The following is a 17840-nucleotide window of genomic DNA, read 5'->3' on the forward strand; positions in this document are numbered from 1 at the left end:
TCCGTGCACTCCCTCCAACACATCAACTGTTCTACCTGGATTAGGCCCCTATCCCCCTTTGTTGCCATGAGTGAGGTATGTAAGGCCAGCCTCTCCATTTATGCATTTAATTCCACCTTTCACACATGCTCAGGGCCCTCTCTCTGATACCTCCTCGCACGTGCTCGGGGCCCTCTCTCTAATACTCCTTTCCTCCTCGCGTCATTAGTCTGCCCTCTCTGTTGGGAGGTGTTTGGAGGAGGATGCCGAGTTGAGAGATTTTGTTTGTTCTGGATTTTTCTTAAGACAGGAAAAGTAGCAGCATGTTATTTAGTTCTGAGCTTCTTTATATGATTATGGTATCAGTTAAGTCCTTTGAATTTTGTTTTATAAAACATACTTATTCACTTATTCTTGATATATTTTCACTGCTAGAAGAACATCAGTTAGAAGGTAGCTATTAATGAATTTTTCCCTCTCTCTTTTCAGTCAGTTTCCTCCAAGCCTGTATGCTGCCAGGATTTCTAACGCCCAGCAGGAGGAAATAGCGGGGGCGTTCCTGGTTACACTGGACCCACTCATCAGCCAGCTTCTCGCCTTCCCACCTTTCGTGCACGTGGTGTTGGACAGTAAACGAGGTAAGCGCCAAAGGGTGCAGAGTTAATGTTAGAGCACCCTTATCAGTGATGACGTTAGAGGCAGGGGTATCTTTCCTTATGTAGTTAGGTTTTTGGGTTTTTTTTAAGTTTAGAAAGTTTTATTTAAAATTTTTTCTACTTCTTTTTGGAGCATACTTCTCATTTTAAAAAATTATGTTTCTAATTTCTTTACATATCACAATCAGATTTTTGCCGAAAATATGTAGGGTATGTTTTTACCAGTTTGTTGTATCATAATTACTGTGTTTTTATTGCTGGTTAAGAGCTGCCCTATGAACTACAGTTCCCACAATGCCTACTGCTGGTTGTCATCATGGATAAGCTGCCCTCTCAGCCCGAGGACGTGCAGACTCTGTGGTGCACAGAAAGCCAGGCCTCAGAAGCTCCAGCCAGGTGACACGTGTAGTTTATATCCAATCACATATGGATGGTTTAGAATGGCCTATTGTTGGGAAGGTTTTGAAATGAAGTTTTTTGTTGTGTCAGATATTCTAGTTAATAATTACTGTGTAGACCTCATATATATATATATATATATATATATATATATATATTGTTACTTTAAAAAGAGAGAAATATAAAATATACATCTATAGATGCTAAAAATATTTTAATTTTGTTCAGCGTTTCAGGAGGTATTGCCTAATAGCGTTATGCACATTGAGTGTGACAGGGTGGGTGTAGTTAGTTACTTTTGGAAATGAGCTCTGACAAATAGGATGCTAGAGACTGCAAGTTATGTCCTGGAAATGTCCCTTGTACTCACCCTCCTTCCCGTCGCCAAGCTCCAAGTTCCTCCTCCCTGGGTTACTGCTATGCTTTAATTTTCACCTCTGCTTTAGCCCGCTCTGTGTACCTCTAACAGGTCAGCCTCCCTAAAGTCCTCTCCCAGCTTCCTGGTCTCCTGCTCAGAAGCTAAAGCATCATATCAGGCCTCCTCCTGTCCTTACCCTTTCGCTCATTTTCTGAACAGACACTGGCTTTTGTCAGCCCGGTTATTCCATTTGTCTTTTCCTCATGCTTTTGTCATCTTTACCTACTCATAGCTTGTCTATTTCTCATTTGTTATTTAAATCCTCGATAAAGATTGCTTAAACCATTTCAACCATAAAATGATCTCTCTCTGTCAGAACTATAATATTTGCTATTTGCTATCTAAGCTATTTAAATATCAAGTTCCTTGATCAGTTTTGTCTCTGACTTTGTATAGTTTAGTACTGTGATAAATACTGGGTAAATGATAAAAAATGTACAGGGAAATTCTTGTCCTTCAAGGAATTTCTCTAACAGTGACTGTATTTTATGTTTACGTTTACATATTCACATATTGGAAATATATATCTCTTGAGACGTTTTGCTTTGCTAAAACAACCCTTGATATGTTTTATTATTATACCTGCCAATTATTAAACATTAATGACATTGGGTTCAATGTTTTCAATTTTCCTGCAGGGTGTCACTTCTCAAAGCCATTTTCGACAGTTTTGAGCAGTGTTCCGGGGAACTCTCTCTGCCTGTTCGTTTACAGGAAGTGAAGAGTGGAGGGCAGGCCCAGGCTGCCGTCACCTTGTATCAGCACGTCTGCGTTCACCTGTGTACATTTATTACTTCCTTCCAGCCCTCACTCTTTCCTGAACTGGTGCGTTTGTTGCTTGCTGAGCTGAGGTTATGCTTTTGCTTTTCTTTTTTTTAATTGAAATTGTGATTTATATACAGAAGAAAGTGTGGGGATAGTTGATGTATGTTCTTTTTAAACGTCATTCTCTCCATTTTTACATCTTACCCTTTAACTCAGTTGTGTCCTAGGAAATTGTAATCCCAGTGTCTTATAGTTTTCAGATGTAGTATTTAGCTAAAATATTTGAGAAAACATTTTGGGTGGGAAAGTATGGAAAGAATATGAAGAGAGGAAAAATGTGTGGATTTTACCTAATTCGGTTTCATAAAGAAAAGAAGCAAATAGTATGTAGTACCAACTGTAGATCTTAGGCATAATGTAGATTTGGTTTTTAATGGAATCAGATTAGAAAAGATGTTGAGGAAATTCTACGGAAAGAAATTCTTAGAATTTACATAAGGATCAGTATCATTTAAAATATTATACAGTGGATAATATCCAGCCATATTAAGTATTGTATTTGAATAGGTAAAGGCAGAAACAAAAGTCTAGGCTTATGTGTTATGTACATTGTTTTAAAGGTTTCTGTACTTAGAGAATTTTTGTGCATCCTAGAGATCAAGTTTCCATGTTTAAAAGCACTCGAATTCCCACGGCCCAGCTCAGTGCTCGGTGCAGTGGGGCTGAGTAAGTGCTGAGGGAGTGATAACATGGGGTCTTTTAGATACTAGGAAGCCGAGCCTTCCCACTGAGGCTCGCTTGTTCTTTGGGTCGTGATAGTGTTCTGTTTTGAGAAATGCAGCATTAATGATAATTGGTCATGAACTTGTTTTCGTTAGGATGCTGCTCTGTTGGGTGCTGTGCTGAGAGCTAACATGATCACCTCCTTGTTAGCTATGGACGCGTGGTGCTTCCTTGCTCGGTACTATGTACTTCTTTGTTTTGGGGGATTGATTTATAGGACTAAATGATTTTATACTTGTAAGTTTAGAGGAAAATGCTGTCTCAATAATTTTTCATAGCCCCCCCAAAATGGACTGATTTCATAGCACAGTACTAAGTTAGGACTGGGTTCCCTCTTTTTTTGGTTTAAGTCAGTAGATCACTGTTGCTTGGCTAGTTTTGTATATTGTGATATTCCCTGGCCTTGGTAGTAACTGCAGTTTAGAATACTTAGTGCTTTATGGAAGGTGGTCTCCTTGCTTGTCTGAGTAATTGTGTAAGTAACTGTATAAAGATTGCTCCTCTTTCCCGCAGATATGGGACCGCCGAGCTCTGTGCACACCACGTCACCGTAGTGGCTCATCTGGTGAGTAGTCACAGGCTGAGACGCCCACTTTCCGTGAAGTTCCTTTGGAGATATGATGATCTTAAAGAAAGGAAATGTCCAAAGGAGAAGTACAGGCTAGCTACACTGTTTTTGACAGTTTCTTTGCTCTGCACTAATACTGATGCTAGAAACAGTGTAAAACTGGAGAAAGTGTCTCAGATTTTTCAAAATTTTATAGAGTTCCATTATTCTGGGAAAGAAAGACTCATGGAGGATAAATTTAAAGTTGAATACAAAGTAGAAAATAAGAAAAGTTCGTTGTAATATTGATGACCAAGAGTTCTCTTCCTCTCTCTCCCTCTCTCTCACCTTCTCTCCCTCTCTCTCTCTCTCTCCCCCTCTCTCTCTCTTCCTCTGTCTCCTTCTGTTCTCTCTCCTTTTAATATGATTTAGACAAGCTGACTCTTGGTTTTATTGTATCTGCTTCAGTCAGGATGATTGGAGAAGGACTAAATGTGACAGTGATAGATGCCTTTTGGGAAAAGAAATAATGCTTTGGAATGAGTACAAAGAGAAAATTATTTAATGATGATTTTAATCTTCAATGTTGACCTGTTTTTAAGTTCTGAGATATTCCATTTAAGATGGTCATGACGTATTTGTTGAGTTTTGTTTTCGGCCTTTGATAAAGATCCTATGTGACTCCATGTGTCTTATTTCTTAGTAGTTATTGGTTCATGTATTTATTGGTTTACCTTTAAAGGATGCTGTAGACTAAACGTGGTGAGGTGTGTCTGACATTCATGTCTCTATGGCTGATGGTCTCAAGTGCTTACCTACTAAATCCTTAACACATCTTGCACAAAACAGATAAAGAGTGGTTTTTATGTTATGTGTATTTTGTCTCCTTTAAATGTCCTAGTACATTATGATAGGAATTGATTTCCAGAAAACCAAGTCTGTAAAACCTTTAATGCTTCCATCTGGTAGAGTTCTATCCACCTCTGCGCCACTGTGCTTAGATTTTAAAAAATTCCATGAATTGTCTTTGAGTATCAAGTTATCAAAATGGTAATTAGAGATAGATTCCAAAGTGTTGTGAAAATTATTTTCCCATTATAAAAGTAATCTAGGTTCATGGAAGGAAGAAATGTAAAGAAAAGCTCCAAATTAAAAATTAAAATTGCCTATAATCTTGTCTCCCAGAAAGGGCTACTGTTACTTCTTCCGCGTACAAAAGCTTGTAGAAGCCATGGTTTTAAGTCAGCCCATCTCTGCTTTCTCTCCTGTCGTTTCCCAGATAAAGTCTTGCCCTGGAGAATGTCACCAGCTCACCAACCTGTCTGTGCTGTTGAGGCGTCTCTTCTTCTTCATGGCCCCACCCCAACAGGCAAGTGTCCCTGTCCCTGTCCTGGGGAGGATGCCGGGGGTTGGATTCAGACTTGTGAAGTCCCCACCCCATTTATTCTACATTTAAATGTTGACATGATCCGAGCTGAAATTTTTCATGTATTGATTGCTTAGTTTATTGCTTTTTGATGAGTTAGATTTTGACGTTAAAGACCAGAGCTGCACAGTAAGTAAAGTGGTAAAAGCCGATTTTATTCCAGAACTGTTATGACGGGGAAAGCGACCTGGGTACAGCTGGCTCAGTTCTGAACAAGCACGGACGGTGAGAATTTACATGCAAGGGGGTCAATGGATGGAATTGACTAGGAGGAAACATCAGGGCTGAGGGGGTGATGTTTGCTAAACTGATCTGCTGAGCACAGACCAGGTGATGAGACACCAGGGGAGGGATTCTTTCTAAGCAGACCGAGCAGGACTAACTGGTTGGTGCAGGCCCGGCAAGGATGGACTCAAGGCCAAGGTCGAAGGCTGGTTGGCAGGAGGGCTTAGAAGAGCCTGCCTTAAGTCTGCTCAGGAGAGCCTTTGTCAGTGTGCTTGCTGCAAGTTACAGATAAACATTCTGACTGTTTTCCGAAACACCTTCCCTTGTTTCTCAGACACTTAAGATACTTGAGATGGTTCCGTAACCCCTGCCCTTTTTAACTAATTTGAAGAGCTGGAAAATTTATGCCCTTAATGATGTCTCTTATTTTTTTTTATAGTAAAGAAGTTTAATGTTTAGGGGAAAAGTGAAAGTGTAACAAGCCTCAGTTATAAAATAGGAATAAAATTATCCTTTCCCAAGGTGGTTGTGAAAATTTAACTTCAAATACAACTCAGAACAAAGTAGCTCTAAGTGAGGCCTAGAAGATTTTTTATAAACAAACTCTGTTTTTAGACATCTTCCTTATTTCTCAGTTTTCTAAATTTTCCACAACAATTGAGGCTGTCTGGTATGTACATAAGTAATGGATAAATGAGGAGTTACTTTGAATTTTTTCTTTCAGTTATCAAATACTGATTTCCTGCCATGGTCAAGTTACTGTTCTAAAATTTAAAATTAAGGGACACACCTGAATTTGAATCCCCTCGTGAGGGTCCTTGGGAGAGTCAGTCCTTAGATTGATACGAATGTTCAGATGGCAGCTGCGAGCCTGGAGGCTGTGGAGGCCGCGTGCGTGCATGACGTGAGCACGTGACAAGTGTCAGCTGTGCCCGTTCAGCTGCTTCCTTTTCCCTCAGGACACCATCCCCTCTCAGAGGAAGGAGGTGGAGATGGATGTTTTTTGAGACTGTTATATGGACTGGGCTTTGTATTGGGTTGTTGGAAAATTCATGACGTATTGTTTCAATGTTTTTCGTTGCAAAAATACGTCATGACTTTTACTAGGCACTTGAATTCTTTGTTCCTTACATCAACCTTCTGGGAGAGGTGATATTTCCATTTTACAGATGAAAAAACAGTAACTCGGAAATTAAAGAACTTCCCCAAACTCGCCATAACAAACAGTGAAGCCGGGGTGCAGAGCAGGTCTGGTCTGCCCAAAAGCCCGTGCTGTCCCCTGTGCCACTGTCTTTTCAGCCGTTCTCCACTCAGCTCTTCCCAGGGCTTCCTGTTTGTGGGAGGTCCACCCTGCCTCCTTGTCCCCACGAACTATAGGAAGTCTGATTTTATTGTTTAGACATATAAAGCTTGCTCATAAGTGAATTTTTAATAGTGTTTTGTTGCTTAGAATAAAAATTTGGAAACCACATATATCATGACATCCGAAGGAACGTGTATCTAGTAGAAATTATAAATTTATAGAAATAATACAAGGTGGTACGTGGTGAGTTCCAAAATAGGCACAGATCCAGTTTTGATGTGTGTTCATAGCTTACAAGATCATTTCTGGGAGGTGCGCTTGGGGACAGGTAGGAACACGGGAGTCCTTGGAGATACTGGCTTTGGAGGTACATTCAGATGGATGCATGAAAATGGGAGGGAGGTGGTGGGACGGGGACAAAGGCAGGGAGGCACATGCTAGGGAAGACAGAACAAGCGGCAGAGAAGCTGGAAATTATTCAGCTCATTTGCATACCAGAGGGGGTCCTTTTAAATAGTGAAGTAAAAACCCAGATTTTGTATCAGTGCTGCGGCACTGAAAACTGAATCCCAGTACAGTGATATTTTACGTAAAAAATAAAAGGTGTCTGTGATAATAATTTTGGGGAAAATGCCAGTATATAGGGACATTACAATGTGTTTGCTGTTTTATATGGAGAGTAATTATTGAATATTCTCTTTAGTGTGTAACTAACTGTTAATAGTATTCCTGTTTTATAGAAACAAGCAAAAGTACAAGGTTACCTAGCTGGGGGGAAAGGATTTAATATACCTGATTTAACAAACACAGTGATAATTGTGCTACCATTTCTATGTGAAGTAAAAATTACTATATTTATTTGCATTTTATGCCCACTGGTTTATCTTTTTATCCTCAATTTTAAGGAAAATCTTAATTCTCTGCGTGTTAATCCCTAAACTCTTTGTGAGCTATTGTCAGCACTAGCAATTTAAAGTCTTTAAAATTTGTGTTGAGATGAGGGTTTTCAAACTTAAATAGTGAATAAGTAAATCACTCTTTCTATGTAATGAATTTTGGCAGCACTTAACCCTTTTGTGTTGTCCAAGCGTTATTATTTATCGTTTCTGTTTGGGGAAAGGGTTCAATGGACTTCATTGAGCATGACCTGATGCTCATGAGCTGGCGCAGTGCTCCTGGCTTTCCTGGTGCAGTTTGGTTTCATGACGAAAGCTGCTTCTTGTAACAGACACAGGGCTTGTCGGGGGACCCCGTTTCTCTGGCTTCTGCAGCCGCCCTGGAAGATAACCACGTGATTTCTCCTTTGTTTGGACAGTTAACTATTTTCTGCAAACAAAATAAGATTCAAATATAAATACTGTGACATAGGAAAGCTTCTCTGTCAAATTTAATATGGTGGGTTTTTTCATTTTTGATACAGGAAAAATTTTCATTTAACAAGTTGATTTTGGATATTGTGAAATAAATTATTCTACTACTTTAAAAATTACATTAATACACTTCCTAGTTGGATTACACTTAATTTAGTAATTAAGTGCACCATTGTTTTTGCTGTTTTTCCACCAGAAGCAAACATTTTAACTATCTTTGTAGAACTTTTGTTTCCCCTTTTTATCTAGTCTGTTGACACTTCATTTTAACTAAACAGTACAGTTTTCCTGTTAACCTGTCAAGCAGGCACTTCGAATTGTTATTTCAGTGGTGGAATGGGTGTGCCAGGCATGCGGTGCTAGACTGGTGCCTCACGTTCAGAGATGAGCTCCGTGTGCTGTCTGTCTGAAGCACAGCAGAGCCAGCGCACCCATTAGGGCGCTGACCTGGCCCGTTACTTAGTGCATCTGTTGTGCTCCACCTAAACTGTTTTTCATTTGAAAACAAACGCAACAACAACAAAAATAATGCTTGTTCCTTTAAGTTGCCTCCATCCCGTTCCTTGTGATTTTATTATATTCAACTAAAAACTTTAAAAAAATATTTAACATGGAAGCTCTTATTAGCTTTTGTGCATCCATCCATCACACTGTCTTATGTTACTCTTGTTTCTTTAACAATTTACTTCAGATGGAGTTTATCCAGAAATTTCCCCCCAAAGAAGCAGAAAATCTGCCCCTGTGGCAGTGTATTTCCTTCCAGGCGCTACCTGCTGAGCTGAGGAGAGAAGCTGCCCAGGAGGTCAGCAGAGTAGGGGCCGCGCAGTGCAGGAGGTGGCTAAGCAGCGGCCGCTCGCTGGCGGAGCTCGACTCTCTGGTAAGGAGCAAGGCTGACGGATGCGATGCCCTCAGTAGCTGCTGACTGAACACCGTTTTAGGAACTGGGGATGCGTTGTGATAGGTCGACACAGCCTGTGCCCTCAGGTTAGAACCTCGCAGGATTTTCCTATTTCTCCATTGTAAAAGGGTCTGTAAGAAACTCCCTATGATCTCCGTTGATGTGAATGACATTGGTGGGGGTGTCTGAAGCCTATGACACATTGGAGCAACGAGGCACATCTGAAATACTTCATTTGCAGCATTTTTGCTGACACATCTCTGGGTTAGGCAGACACATTCTTCTCTTTGACAAAATACAACCCCCTTTTTATGAAAACCTACTTTGAGCCTTTATGTACCTTTCTAGTTAGACGGTTCCCTTTTAAAATAATGGAATAACAAAGAAATTCATCTGTAAGAAAAAATATATAATTTTGAAAAATTGACTGTCTTTAGTACATGTAGTTGAATTTTCCAGTTTAGTGTCCAGTTTGCTCATTAAGTTATTCATTCAAACATATTTGGAGTGCTCCATGTGCCAACTCTGTTCTGGGCATTGGGGATATATCAGGGAACAAAATACAAAAATTCCACCTCTCATGGATTTACATTCTAGCTTAGCTAGACAGTAAAATAATTAATAAATATGTATATCGGTCTGTGATAAGTGGAGGAAAACCAAACAAGGATGGGGACAGGGCACTCAGAGGGTTGGGGGCCTCTTTGCAGTTTTAAATTACGAGTTCAAGGTTTTCTTGGGGCTTGTATTTCCACACTGAGTGTGAATGTTCGATACTGTTATGTTATAGCGCTTGACTGTAATTATCAAGATAATTTAAAACATTTACATATAGCCAAAAGAAATAGAATTTATGTGCCTTTATTTTGGGAAAACTTTTAAATGCCTAGTTAGGAGGTTAAATTGTTCAAGTTTTGAATTTATTGTGCACTAACTTCTGTAGTAAAGACAAAAGAATCTTTATATTAGATAAAATAAAATAAAAGCACCTGTTTTCCACAGCTGAATAAATCTTTGATCTACAACCAAAATTTAGTTTGACTGGTCATGTAACATGTTTATTTGTAAAAGGAGATAGGTAAACCTTAACCAAAAAGCTGTACGGTGATTCCATAAAATGAATTGGTTGTTGACTGCAGTGGATCAGAGGTGCTGTTACCATCCTGCCACCCTCACAGGGCCTCCCCTTCACTTTCACCCAGTCCTGGCCAGAAGCAGAGATTTGATAACGGAGATAAGAGTGAATTCAGAAAAGACTGGTTTTAGTTTCAAGTTCTATACAGTATACTTCTTAATTACCTTATATGCTTATTGGATATAGTGTTGCTGAGGAATTTTAAAGATCAATTATAAAACAACAGAAACAATAATGTAATAACTTAAAAAGATTGCTAGGTGCATAATATGAAAAAACAGAATTTTTAGTTGACGAATATTATAAATTAGCTTGTCCATACTGACCGTTTGTATCAAACCTATTTATTAAAACACAGTGGTGTTTTCATTGTTATTAAATTCTCCTATTAAAAGAAAAAAAGTTTTGTGGTTTAGAAAAATGAAGCAAATGTTTGTGTGTTAAGGAAAATTAGTTTTAATAAAATATACTCATTAAAGAAAGAGGTGAAAAGATGGCTTTGGGTCTTGGAGTATAATTCTCCATGGCCTCCGTCCTTATGGGCCGCTCCTGCCCTCAGGGAAGGCCTCCCGCTCCTGGAGGCCGGTTTCCAAGCTCTGGACCTTCTGTCTTCCCTTAGAACACGGTGCTCTCTGCTCTGCTTGCTGTGTGTCATTCTGCTGGTGACGCTCTGGATGTGGGACAAGAAGTCGCAGTTGTGGAAGCTGGCAGTCGGCTGTGGGCTTTTCTGAACACTGACCTGGTAAGGAAAGCAGCTGGCCATCTCCCTGAGGAGCAAATCAGTGCTGAGAAGAGGAGTTCACGAGCTTCCCTGTGGAGCGAGGGGTCTGACCTCTCAGGGGCTGGGGAGGACTTGCGATTAGAACTGAAGAGCCACGTTTCTTCCCTTCCAGCCAGTTCTTTCTAGGTGTGATCGCGTTATATTAGTAAAAGTAGGACCTAGTGAAGAGGTACAGTCGAGCTAGCTGTTTTCATGGCCATTTGGGCTTCGTGTGCTTTTTTTGTTTGTTTTTCAGTCTCCTCCCATTATTGCTCTGTTCTGCCGGGTCCGCGTGGCCTGCTTTTGTCATTCTGGGGTCTTCTGTACCTTTGGGCTTAAAGGCGGAAGGAGCAAGTGAATGAATGAGGCTAGTCTGTGTCCCTCTTCCCGGCAAAGACAAATGCCAAGTGACGATCGGGCTAGAAGGAGAATGCTGTGTGTCCTGCAGGTTACTAGTTTGAAAATGATACGTAGTTTAAAAATCTATGACATTTGTTCTCGTTGACTGAATAGAAATAAAAATGTGGCCTCTGGTTGTCGCAGCCAGTGGCGCTGAAGGCAGCATTCACACTGGGAAATAGTACAGATGGTTTTGCTAGTGTTTTATTCCTGACGTTCACGTGTGGTCTCATCCCCTTCCACAGTGTTTCGACTTCAACAAGTGCTTTCCCTGATCCTCACAAATCGTTCAATAAATATTCACTGAGGAACTCTCTGCTGGTGACATAGCTTATAAGATCACGAGAAACAGTTATGGAGAGGAGAGACGGAGTCTAAGAGGACTCAGGGACAAGCTTTTCAGTGGCCGTCAAAAGCAGTTAGACCTCCACTCGGGTGCAGTCGGGTGCGAATCATGGCTCTGCTTTTTCTGGGCCATGTGACCTCACCTCTCGGCCCCTTATTAGTGAAGTGAGGATCTGCCTCAAGGTTTACAAGGCATAAGTGAGGTACTAAATGCAAAGCGCCTAGGTACACAATAAGGCTTGTTACAGGCTGCTCTGCACGTGTGATTGAGAATTCTCACCGACATTATTTTGCGTCGTCTTTAAGGTAACAAGTCAGCCTTGTGTTCAGTGGACACTCAGCCTGTTACTTCCACTGCTGGGATTGTTCATTCAGACCCTGGATCCTCAGCTGATCTGTCAGGTAAGCAGAGCGAGTAAACTGGGACTTCGCGGATGGAGGAAGCTGTTAATCTGGCGTAACTTGAAGTGACTTTCTAGAAACAGGCCTTTTAATGATTTGTTAGTTGGCTTGTTGCCCCTTTCTTGTTAAACTGCAGTAAAATGTCACAGGCCTGCTTGTCCAGGGAGGTGTCTTACTGTTGTTACTCTGCTGGGCTGTTCACGCAGCCTCTGGCTGTCCTCCCCTATCTCCCGGGAACTGAAGAGCCAAAACTGCCTCGGTGTTGCCGTCAGCTGCCCAGAGCTCCCCAGCCTAGGAGTCAGAGTTGGTGTGACCCTGCTTCACGGCATTTCCAGGGCCTTCCAGCCGCCCTGGGAGTGTGGCGCGTTCTCCCGTGGACTTAAGGCTGATTCTCGTGGTTTCTTTGAAAAAAATAAAATGCTTTTGAAGGCAGAGCATACGGACCTTTCCCGCTGGCCTCAGCTTGCACGGCCGGGACAGACAGAACTGGGGTTGTTGTCTGGGGGAGCCTGTGCGACGCCCCACCTTTGGAGGTTCAAAGCCGGGGGAGGGAGAAGAGGGAAAGGGCCTTCATCTTACCGGAAGCGGTTCAGAGTGAGCCCACACTGGACAGACTAATCCCCAAATCCAGAGTTGGCTTGTGCTTAAGGTCACATAAGAAACAAAGAAAACTGGTTATGAAGTGAAACTAACCCTGGCTGTGTAGGAGGCGATGGAAGAGATACCAGCCTGTTACAGTGTGTGGTGCCGAGTGGGGCTAGGGAAAGCTTTTAACGGCTCTGGTTAAGTGTTGGGTACATGAAAGTCTTCACAAGGACTTGCTAATTAGGTATTTTTTTAGTTGCTGTATGTGTAATGTGGATTACTGAATTATAAAGAATGAGATTACAGTAAAATAATTGACTCAAATTATATTGAATGCAATAATTTGAATTTGTTGATTCTGAAGGTTCTGATAGTTTTTGAAAAATTAAATACCAGTAATTTTGACATAATTGTGTCCACGTTTAAAAACCCAAATAACTGAAGCCCTGATATTTCAGCATAAGTACATTGTTCGTTTAGGCAGCGCTGCCTTTGTAGAAGACTTGATGTCATTGTTCCTGTAAGTCGGGTTGGCAAGCCATGGCCTCCTGCCTGGATTCCGCCTCCTGTTTTCAGCACAAGAGCTAAGGATGATTTTTACGTTTTTAAACGTTTGTAAAGTAACATAAAAAAAATAAAGAAGATGCTACAGGGAGCACGTTGCCTGCGAAGCCTAACGTAATTGCCACCTGGCCCCTTACAGAAAGTTGGCCAATCCTGCTAATAACAATGAGCTGCTCTCACTAGAATTTAGAAGAGCAAAGAATTCGTAAAGAATCGGAAGTGGAACACCCAGTCTAGGGCTCCTCAGGACCACTTTAAAATGTCAGTGGTTGGAGGCAGAACGCAGTAATAACTGACTCTCATCGGATTCTCCACCTGTGAACCTCAGGCTTCGTGGAGTGTATCACTGTTTTTAGGTTTTGCTATTTCCCCTCCTACATGCCCATCAAAATCTTAGGTAGTCGTCACGTCTCTGCAAAATACTTGTTTTTGTTTGTGACTCTGGTTTGGTCTTTGCCTGTCCAGGTGGTAACTCTGCAGGCCTCACTCCTTAAGGTAGAGCCTCCTGACCACGTTCGCTTGGCTATGCTGGATTTTGTGTCTTCTCTAGGAAAGCTTTTTATATCTCAGGATATCCAGGTAATACTATTAATTCTGTTCCTGTTATTAACAAAACTTAGAAATTACTGAGGGATTTTTACACTTTCAATTTCTGGAATTCTGCGGATTGTTGACTGAAAGTTGTGGGAGAATATATTTTGTGAGGAGAAGAGGGTGACTTTGTCAAAATAGAACTCATTTTAAGTTATTTCCTTTTAGAAAAATATCTGACATGTACAGAGTTGGCCGTAGTCGGAGATTCTCATTCCAATTGGGCCTTAGCAGAGTTCTGAGGAAGGGAGATGTAGGCATGGCTTCCGGGAACTGTGCACGGCGGAGATGGCGCTCCTTGGCGTCCCTTAGTTTCATGTCCTCGAGAGGCCGCCTGTTTGCTTTTACAGACGGTGTGTTGGAAGGTGTGGCCAGGTGGAGCTGACTAAGGGTCTTTATTTACGGAAGCGCAGCGAAGGGGCCTGCAGGGCCCTCTGCAGTGGAGGGAGGTCGCCCTGCTCGGCGGGGCTTGGCCTTCCGTTACTCTGGTCCAAAGCCGGCAGTTCCGGAGCTTTCTTCACCTCCATGGGGGAGAGCAGAGAGACTGCTGATGAGAGCCTTTTATGTGACTGAGCAGAACCATCACGGACGTTCTCTCAGCACATTGCCTGTGAATCCAGACGTTTAGCTGGTTAGGCCCTAAAGGGCTGTCCTGTTTGTTCACAGGGAAACGGTACCATTTGTTTGCATCATGTAAGGTTCTGTTTCATGATATAAGCGAGGATGTTGACAGCTTTTTCTCAACTCTGGACAAAAGTATCCAAAAATCCTTGCATTTAAGCTATATTTTTAGCATAAAATGTTTTCCAAAATGCTGCTGCTTTTAAGCCTTAATGGGCCCAGAACCTGAAGAACAGGTGTTTTTATTAGTAGAAATTACCGTATATACTCCCTGGAATAGATATGTATTTTCCCAGGAGTGAAGATAGGGCCTGAGGAAATTTTTGGGATTCATCAGCAAACGAGAGGCATTTAAAACCATGAGATGAGATTGACATGCACTCATTTAAGAAAAAAATTAGTCCTTGCTACATGTCAGGCGCCATTTCAATCACTGGGGATTCAAGAATGAGCTGAACTACTACGTCCCCACGCTCAGCCTGCTGAGAGGCGGCCGACTAAGAGTGGTTACGGGGTGCGAGCGCTAAATGAGGCAGGCAAGGGAGAATGTGACGGGGTACAGTTTTCAGTGGGGGTCCTCACCAAGGTGATGCGTGACTACGACCTGAAGCGGAGGGAACAAGCCATGCCGGCACTGGGGGAGACCCTCCGAGGTGGGAGCATGTCCCATGTGTTATATTACCGGTGCCGCGGACAGGTGGGGGCTGGCGGGCCAGTGCGAGGCTTGGGTTTTTACTCTGAGCATAGGAGTGACACGACTGACATTTTAATACGCGTTCCCTGGGACAGAATTATGGAGCCCTGACGTTAGGCGTATTGAATGTCCTCCTCTAAGACTTCCTCTGTTTAATAAGCGTTTGGCTCTCTTTTTAGGACACAATTCTGCCCAGCCTGTCGTCTGTTTTTGCCTCGCTGCTGGCTGACAGGAACTGGCTCCTGGAACAGCACGCCTTGGAGGCGTTTACTCAGTTTGCTGAGGTTAGACTGACCACGACATTTTAACATTTCAGGTATTCCAGAACATTCCGTGAACTGCTGCTGTATCTTCACCGTAAAATTTTCTGGTGATATGTTACTAATGTGTTTTTCAGGATCTAAAAATGAGGCAGAGAAACGCAGTGACTTTCCTAAGGCCCTGTGGGTAGTGACGGTGGGTCTCCTCACTCAGGCAGCCCTGCAGACGCCCTTTGGGCGGGAGGATATTATAACACGTCCCCTCAAACTCTTGGGCTCAGAGGTGAACACAGACCTGTTCGTTTGGTTCTGTGGAGAAGGTGACCCTGCTGTGAGCTGTCCTCTCATCACCCTTTGCTGCAGTCGTGTCTTTGGTCACAGAGGCCGTGACAGTAGGACGATAGCAGTAGAGCTCACAGCACTGCCCGCACAGAGCCCGTGTCACCTAAGGCGCCTGGAAGGAACCGCAAGCTGAGGTCCGCCAGGTGTCGTCTGACACCGAGCGTTGCTTCTAAAATACGCTTTTGATGAAGGCAGCCCTTATATTATAACTCACCTGTGCGTCTTGGCAGAGATGTTGAAATGTATTAAAATTGGTCTTGTTTGTCAATATTTTAATAGGGAACAAATCAGGAAGCGATAGTCCCACGGTGTCTCAGCTCTGAAGAAACTAAGAACAAAGTCGTATCCTTCCTGGAGAAGGTATATATTTTACAGTAGAATCAAAATAACACTGCCACTTACTTTGTTCTTCAGCATGTTACTTTTTTTGAAATCATGTCGTTGTAACAGGGTTGAGTCACTTCTCAGCTTAAATTTTTCACAGTGCTCAGCACGGTGACACACACGCAGCTGGTACATTACAAGTCACAGAAGTGACACACGTGGAGTCATCTGCCTGTATTTGGATCCTGTGGCAGTGGGATGATAGTGACCACACTGATCATAATCAGTCCTGTGATGACTGTCATTCAGATGTCTTTCAGGTCTGGCTCTTCTGCACGGACAGAGACCAAGACCTACTTTTCCAAACTGACGTTTTTAAAGCTGTTTTTGCAGTTAGAACCACACGGCTCCCACATGTGTGCATACTTAGAAACTTACACGGGGACAGTGTTAGGACGTAAATTAAGGGTTAAATGATGCACTAATAGAACAGTTAAACCACAGTGTAGACCACCAGCAAGAAGTGAATTCCAGCTTCCAGGATTTGTGTGGGTCACAGGCAAAGCCAGGAGTCGCACACTCAACCCCGAGTCCCACCGTTGGTTCGTCCTCCTGGTGGGGCCCACATGCTGACGTTTGCTTCGTTTTTCATTTGTGGCAGACGGGGTTTGTAGATGAGACTGCAGCTGCCAGAGTGGAACGTGTGAAACAGGAAAAGGGGATTTTCTGGGAATCCCTGGCTACAGTGACATTAGAAGTAGCCAAGTGGTCATCTCTACAGGTACGGACTGCCTTTCAATATGGGCCAGGCTTTCCTAAGAGACATTCTGCCCTTAATGATAAAAGCAAAACACACTAGTATGGTTCGTGGCCTCATGTTGAGTATCAAAATCATCAACTAGATCTAGACATGTAGTTTTCCTGTTTTATGGTAGCTGCCCTTTTTAAAATCACATTTCTTCTTTCTGAAAGGCTATGAACACGTAAAACAGGCGGGGCTACAAAACCTGCAGTTTTAAACATCGTACTAAATGTACTGTCAGGAGACCTCTCCATTATCCGTGGTCACCTTGGGGAAGGTCGTGTGTCTGTACCAGTGACGCTACAAATGCTCTTGTTTCTGACCCACAGAAGATGGTTAACTCCCAAAATGTTTAGTTTGAGCCCTCGCATTATTCATCAAACTAGCCTAAAAATTTGGGGCAGTGTTTGGAAATCACATCTACCTAAAAAGAAAAGTTTAAGTACATGTTAATGACTTGTTTTCAGGATATGTCACTTTTATGCCTGAAACGTAGGAAGTTACATATCTATCAGTAGTGTAAACAAGCCCCTTGGGAAGCCAGTGATCACATCAAGGGTGTGCTGGCCCTGGCCCCTTCGAGTACGGCCATGCAGGACAGCAGGAGTTTGCTGGCCCGGCTGCAGAGCATCTGAGACCACAGCGCTCACAGCGACAAGCTGAGCCCAGTTCATACCCGGGGCTTCTTCGTAGGGAACCTATTATAGGATATGTGTAAAGAGTACTCACTGCCGATTACTGCAGGGACAGCACTTCTTAGCGTCCTTGGCCACTACCGAATCCCTGTGACACCCAGATCCTTCATGTGCTTTTCCAGATCATTGAGGAGTAGAGGGTGCCCTCTTGCCTTGGGAACCAATGACTAGAATAAAATATGCACATACTTTTTTGCAGTTTTAGAATTTGTTCTGAAAGCTTTGCTCTAGTGCAAAAGGAATGTTCTCCCATCATTGTTGGAATGGGTATCATTACATCAATTATCCTACGTTCTTCTCCTTTGCAGCCTTACGCCAAGCGAGCCCGTGTGGAGTGCGCCGGGGAGGAGGAGTACAGGGCAGCAGTGCAGGCAGCCATAGGGGCCCTGGACGCAGTCGGCGTATTGCTGCAGAAGTCCCCTGCCCCAGACTGGCTTCCCACGGAGATGGAGCTGCTGCAGGAAAGGGTCGAGGCGCTGAAACGTCGGGTGCTCTAGGATGGAGCGTGACTGGACCGTCCTGTCGCTGGGTAGAACTGGGTATGATTTTTGT

At 42.7% G+C, this 17840-nt stretch overlaps 1 protein-coding gene across 7 annotated transcripts in view; it reads left to right on the forward strand.

The window, feature by feature from the left end:
- The window catches only part of FIRRM (FIGNL1 interacting regulator of recombination and mitosis), a 39621-nt gene that overhangs the window by 21297 nt on the left and 484 nt on the right, over positions 1 to 17840 (forward strand). For 2 of the 7 annotated variants that reach the window (XM_019647605.1, XM_019647612.1), the window contains 14 exons: positions 469 to 617; positions 902 to 1031; positions 2091 to 2277; positions 3096 to 3178; positions 3514 to 3565; positions 4827 to 4916; positions 8563 to 8748; positions 10524 to 10646; positions 11715 to 11810; positions 13425 to 13538; positions 15045 to 15149; positions 15747 to 15827; positions 16453 to 16572; positions 17597 to 17827. In XM_019647605.1, the coding sequence (XP_019503150.1) occupies positions 469 to 617; positions 902 to 1031; positions 2091 to 2277; positions 3096 to 3178; positions 3514 to 3565; positions 4827 to 4916; positions 8563 to 8748; positions 10524 to 10646; positions 11715 to 11810; positions 13425 to 13538; positions 15045 to 15149; positions 15747 to 15827; positions 16453 to 16572; positions 17597 to 17785 (1705 nt within the window). In that variant the 3' untranslated portion in view covers positions 17786 to 17827. Of the gene's footprint in view, positions 1 to 468; positions 618 to 901; positions 1032 to 2090; positions 2278 to 3095; positions 3179 to 3513; positions 3566 to 4826; positions 4917 to 8562; positions 8749 to 10523; positions 10647 to 11714; positions 11811 to 13424; positions 13539 to 15044; positions 15182 to 15262; positions 15828 to 16452; positions 16573 to 17596; positions 17828 to 17840 lie in introns of those variants that run through there. The other 5 variants (XR_002124603.1, XM_019647626.1, XM_019647636.1 and 2 more) reach the window with 5 other exon arrangements.

Source organism: Hipposideros armiger, unplaced genomic scaffold (genome assembly GCF_001890085.2).
Source record: "Hipposideros armiger isolate ML-2016 unplaced genomic scaffold, ASM189008v1 scaffold_6, whole genome shotgun sequence".
In the NCBI taxonomy this organism is placed as follows: domain Eukaryota; kingdom Metazoa; phylum Chordata; class Mammalia; order Chiroptera; family Hipposideridae; genus Hipposideros; species Hipposideros armiger.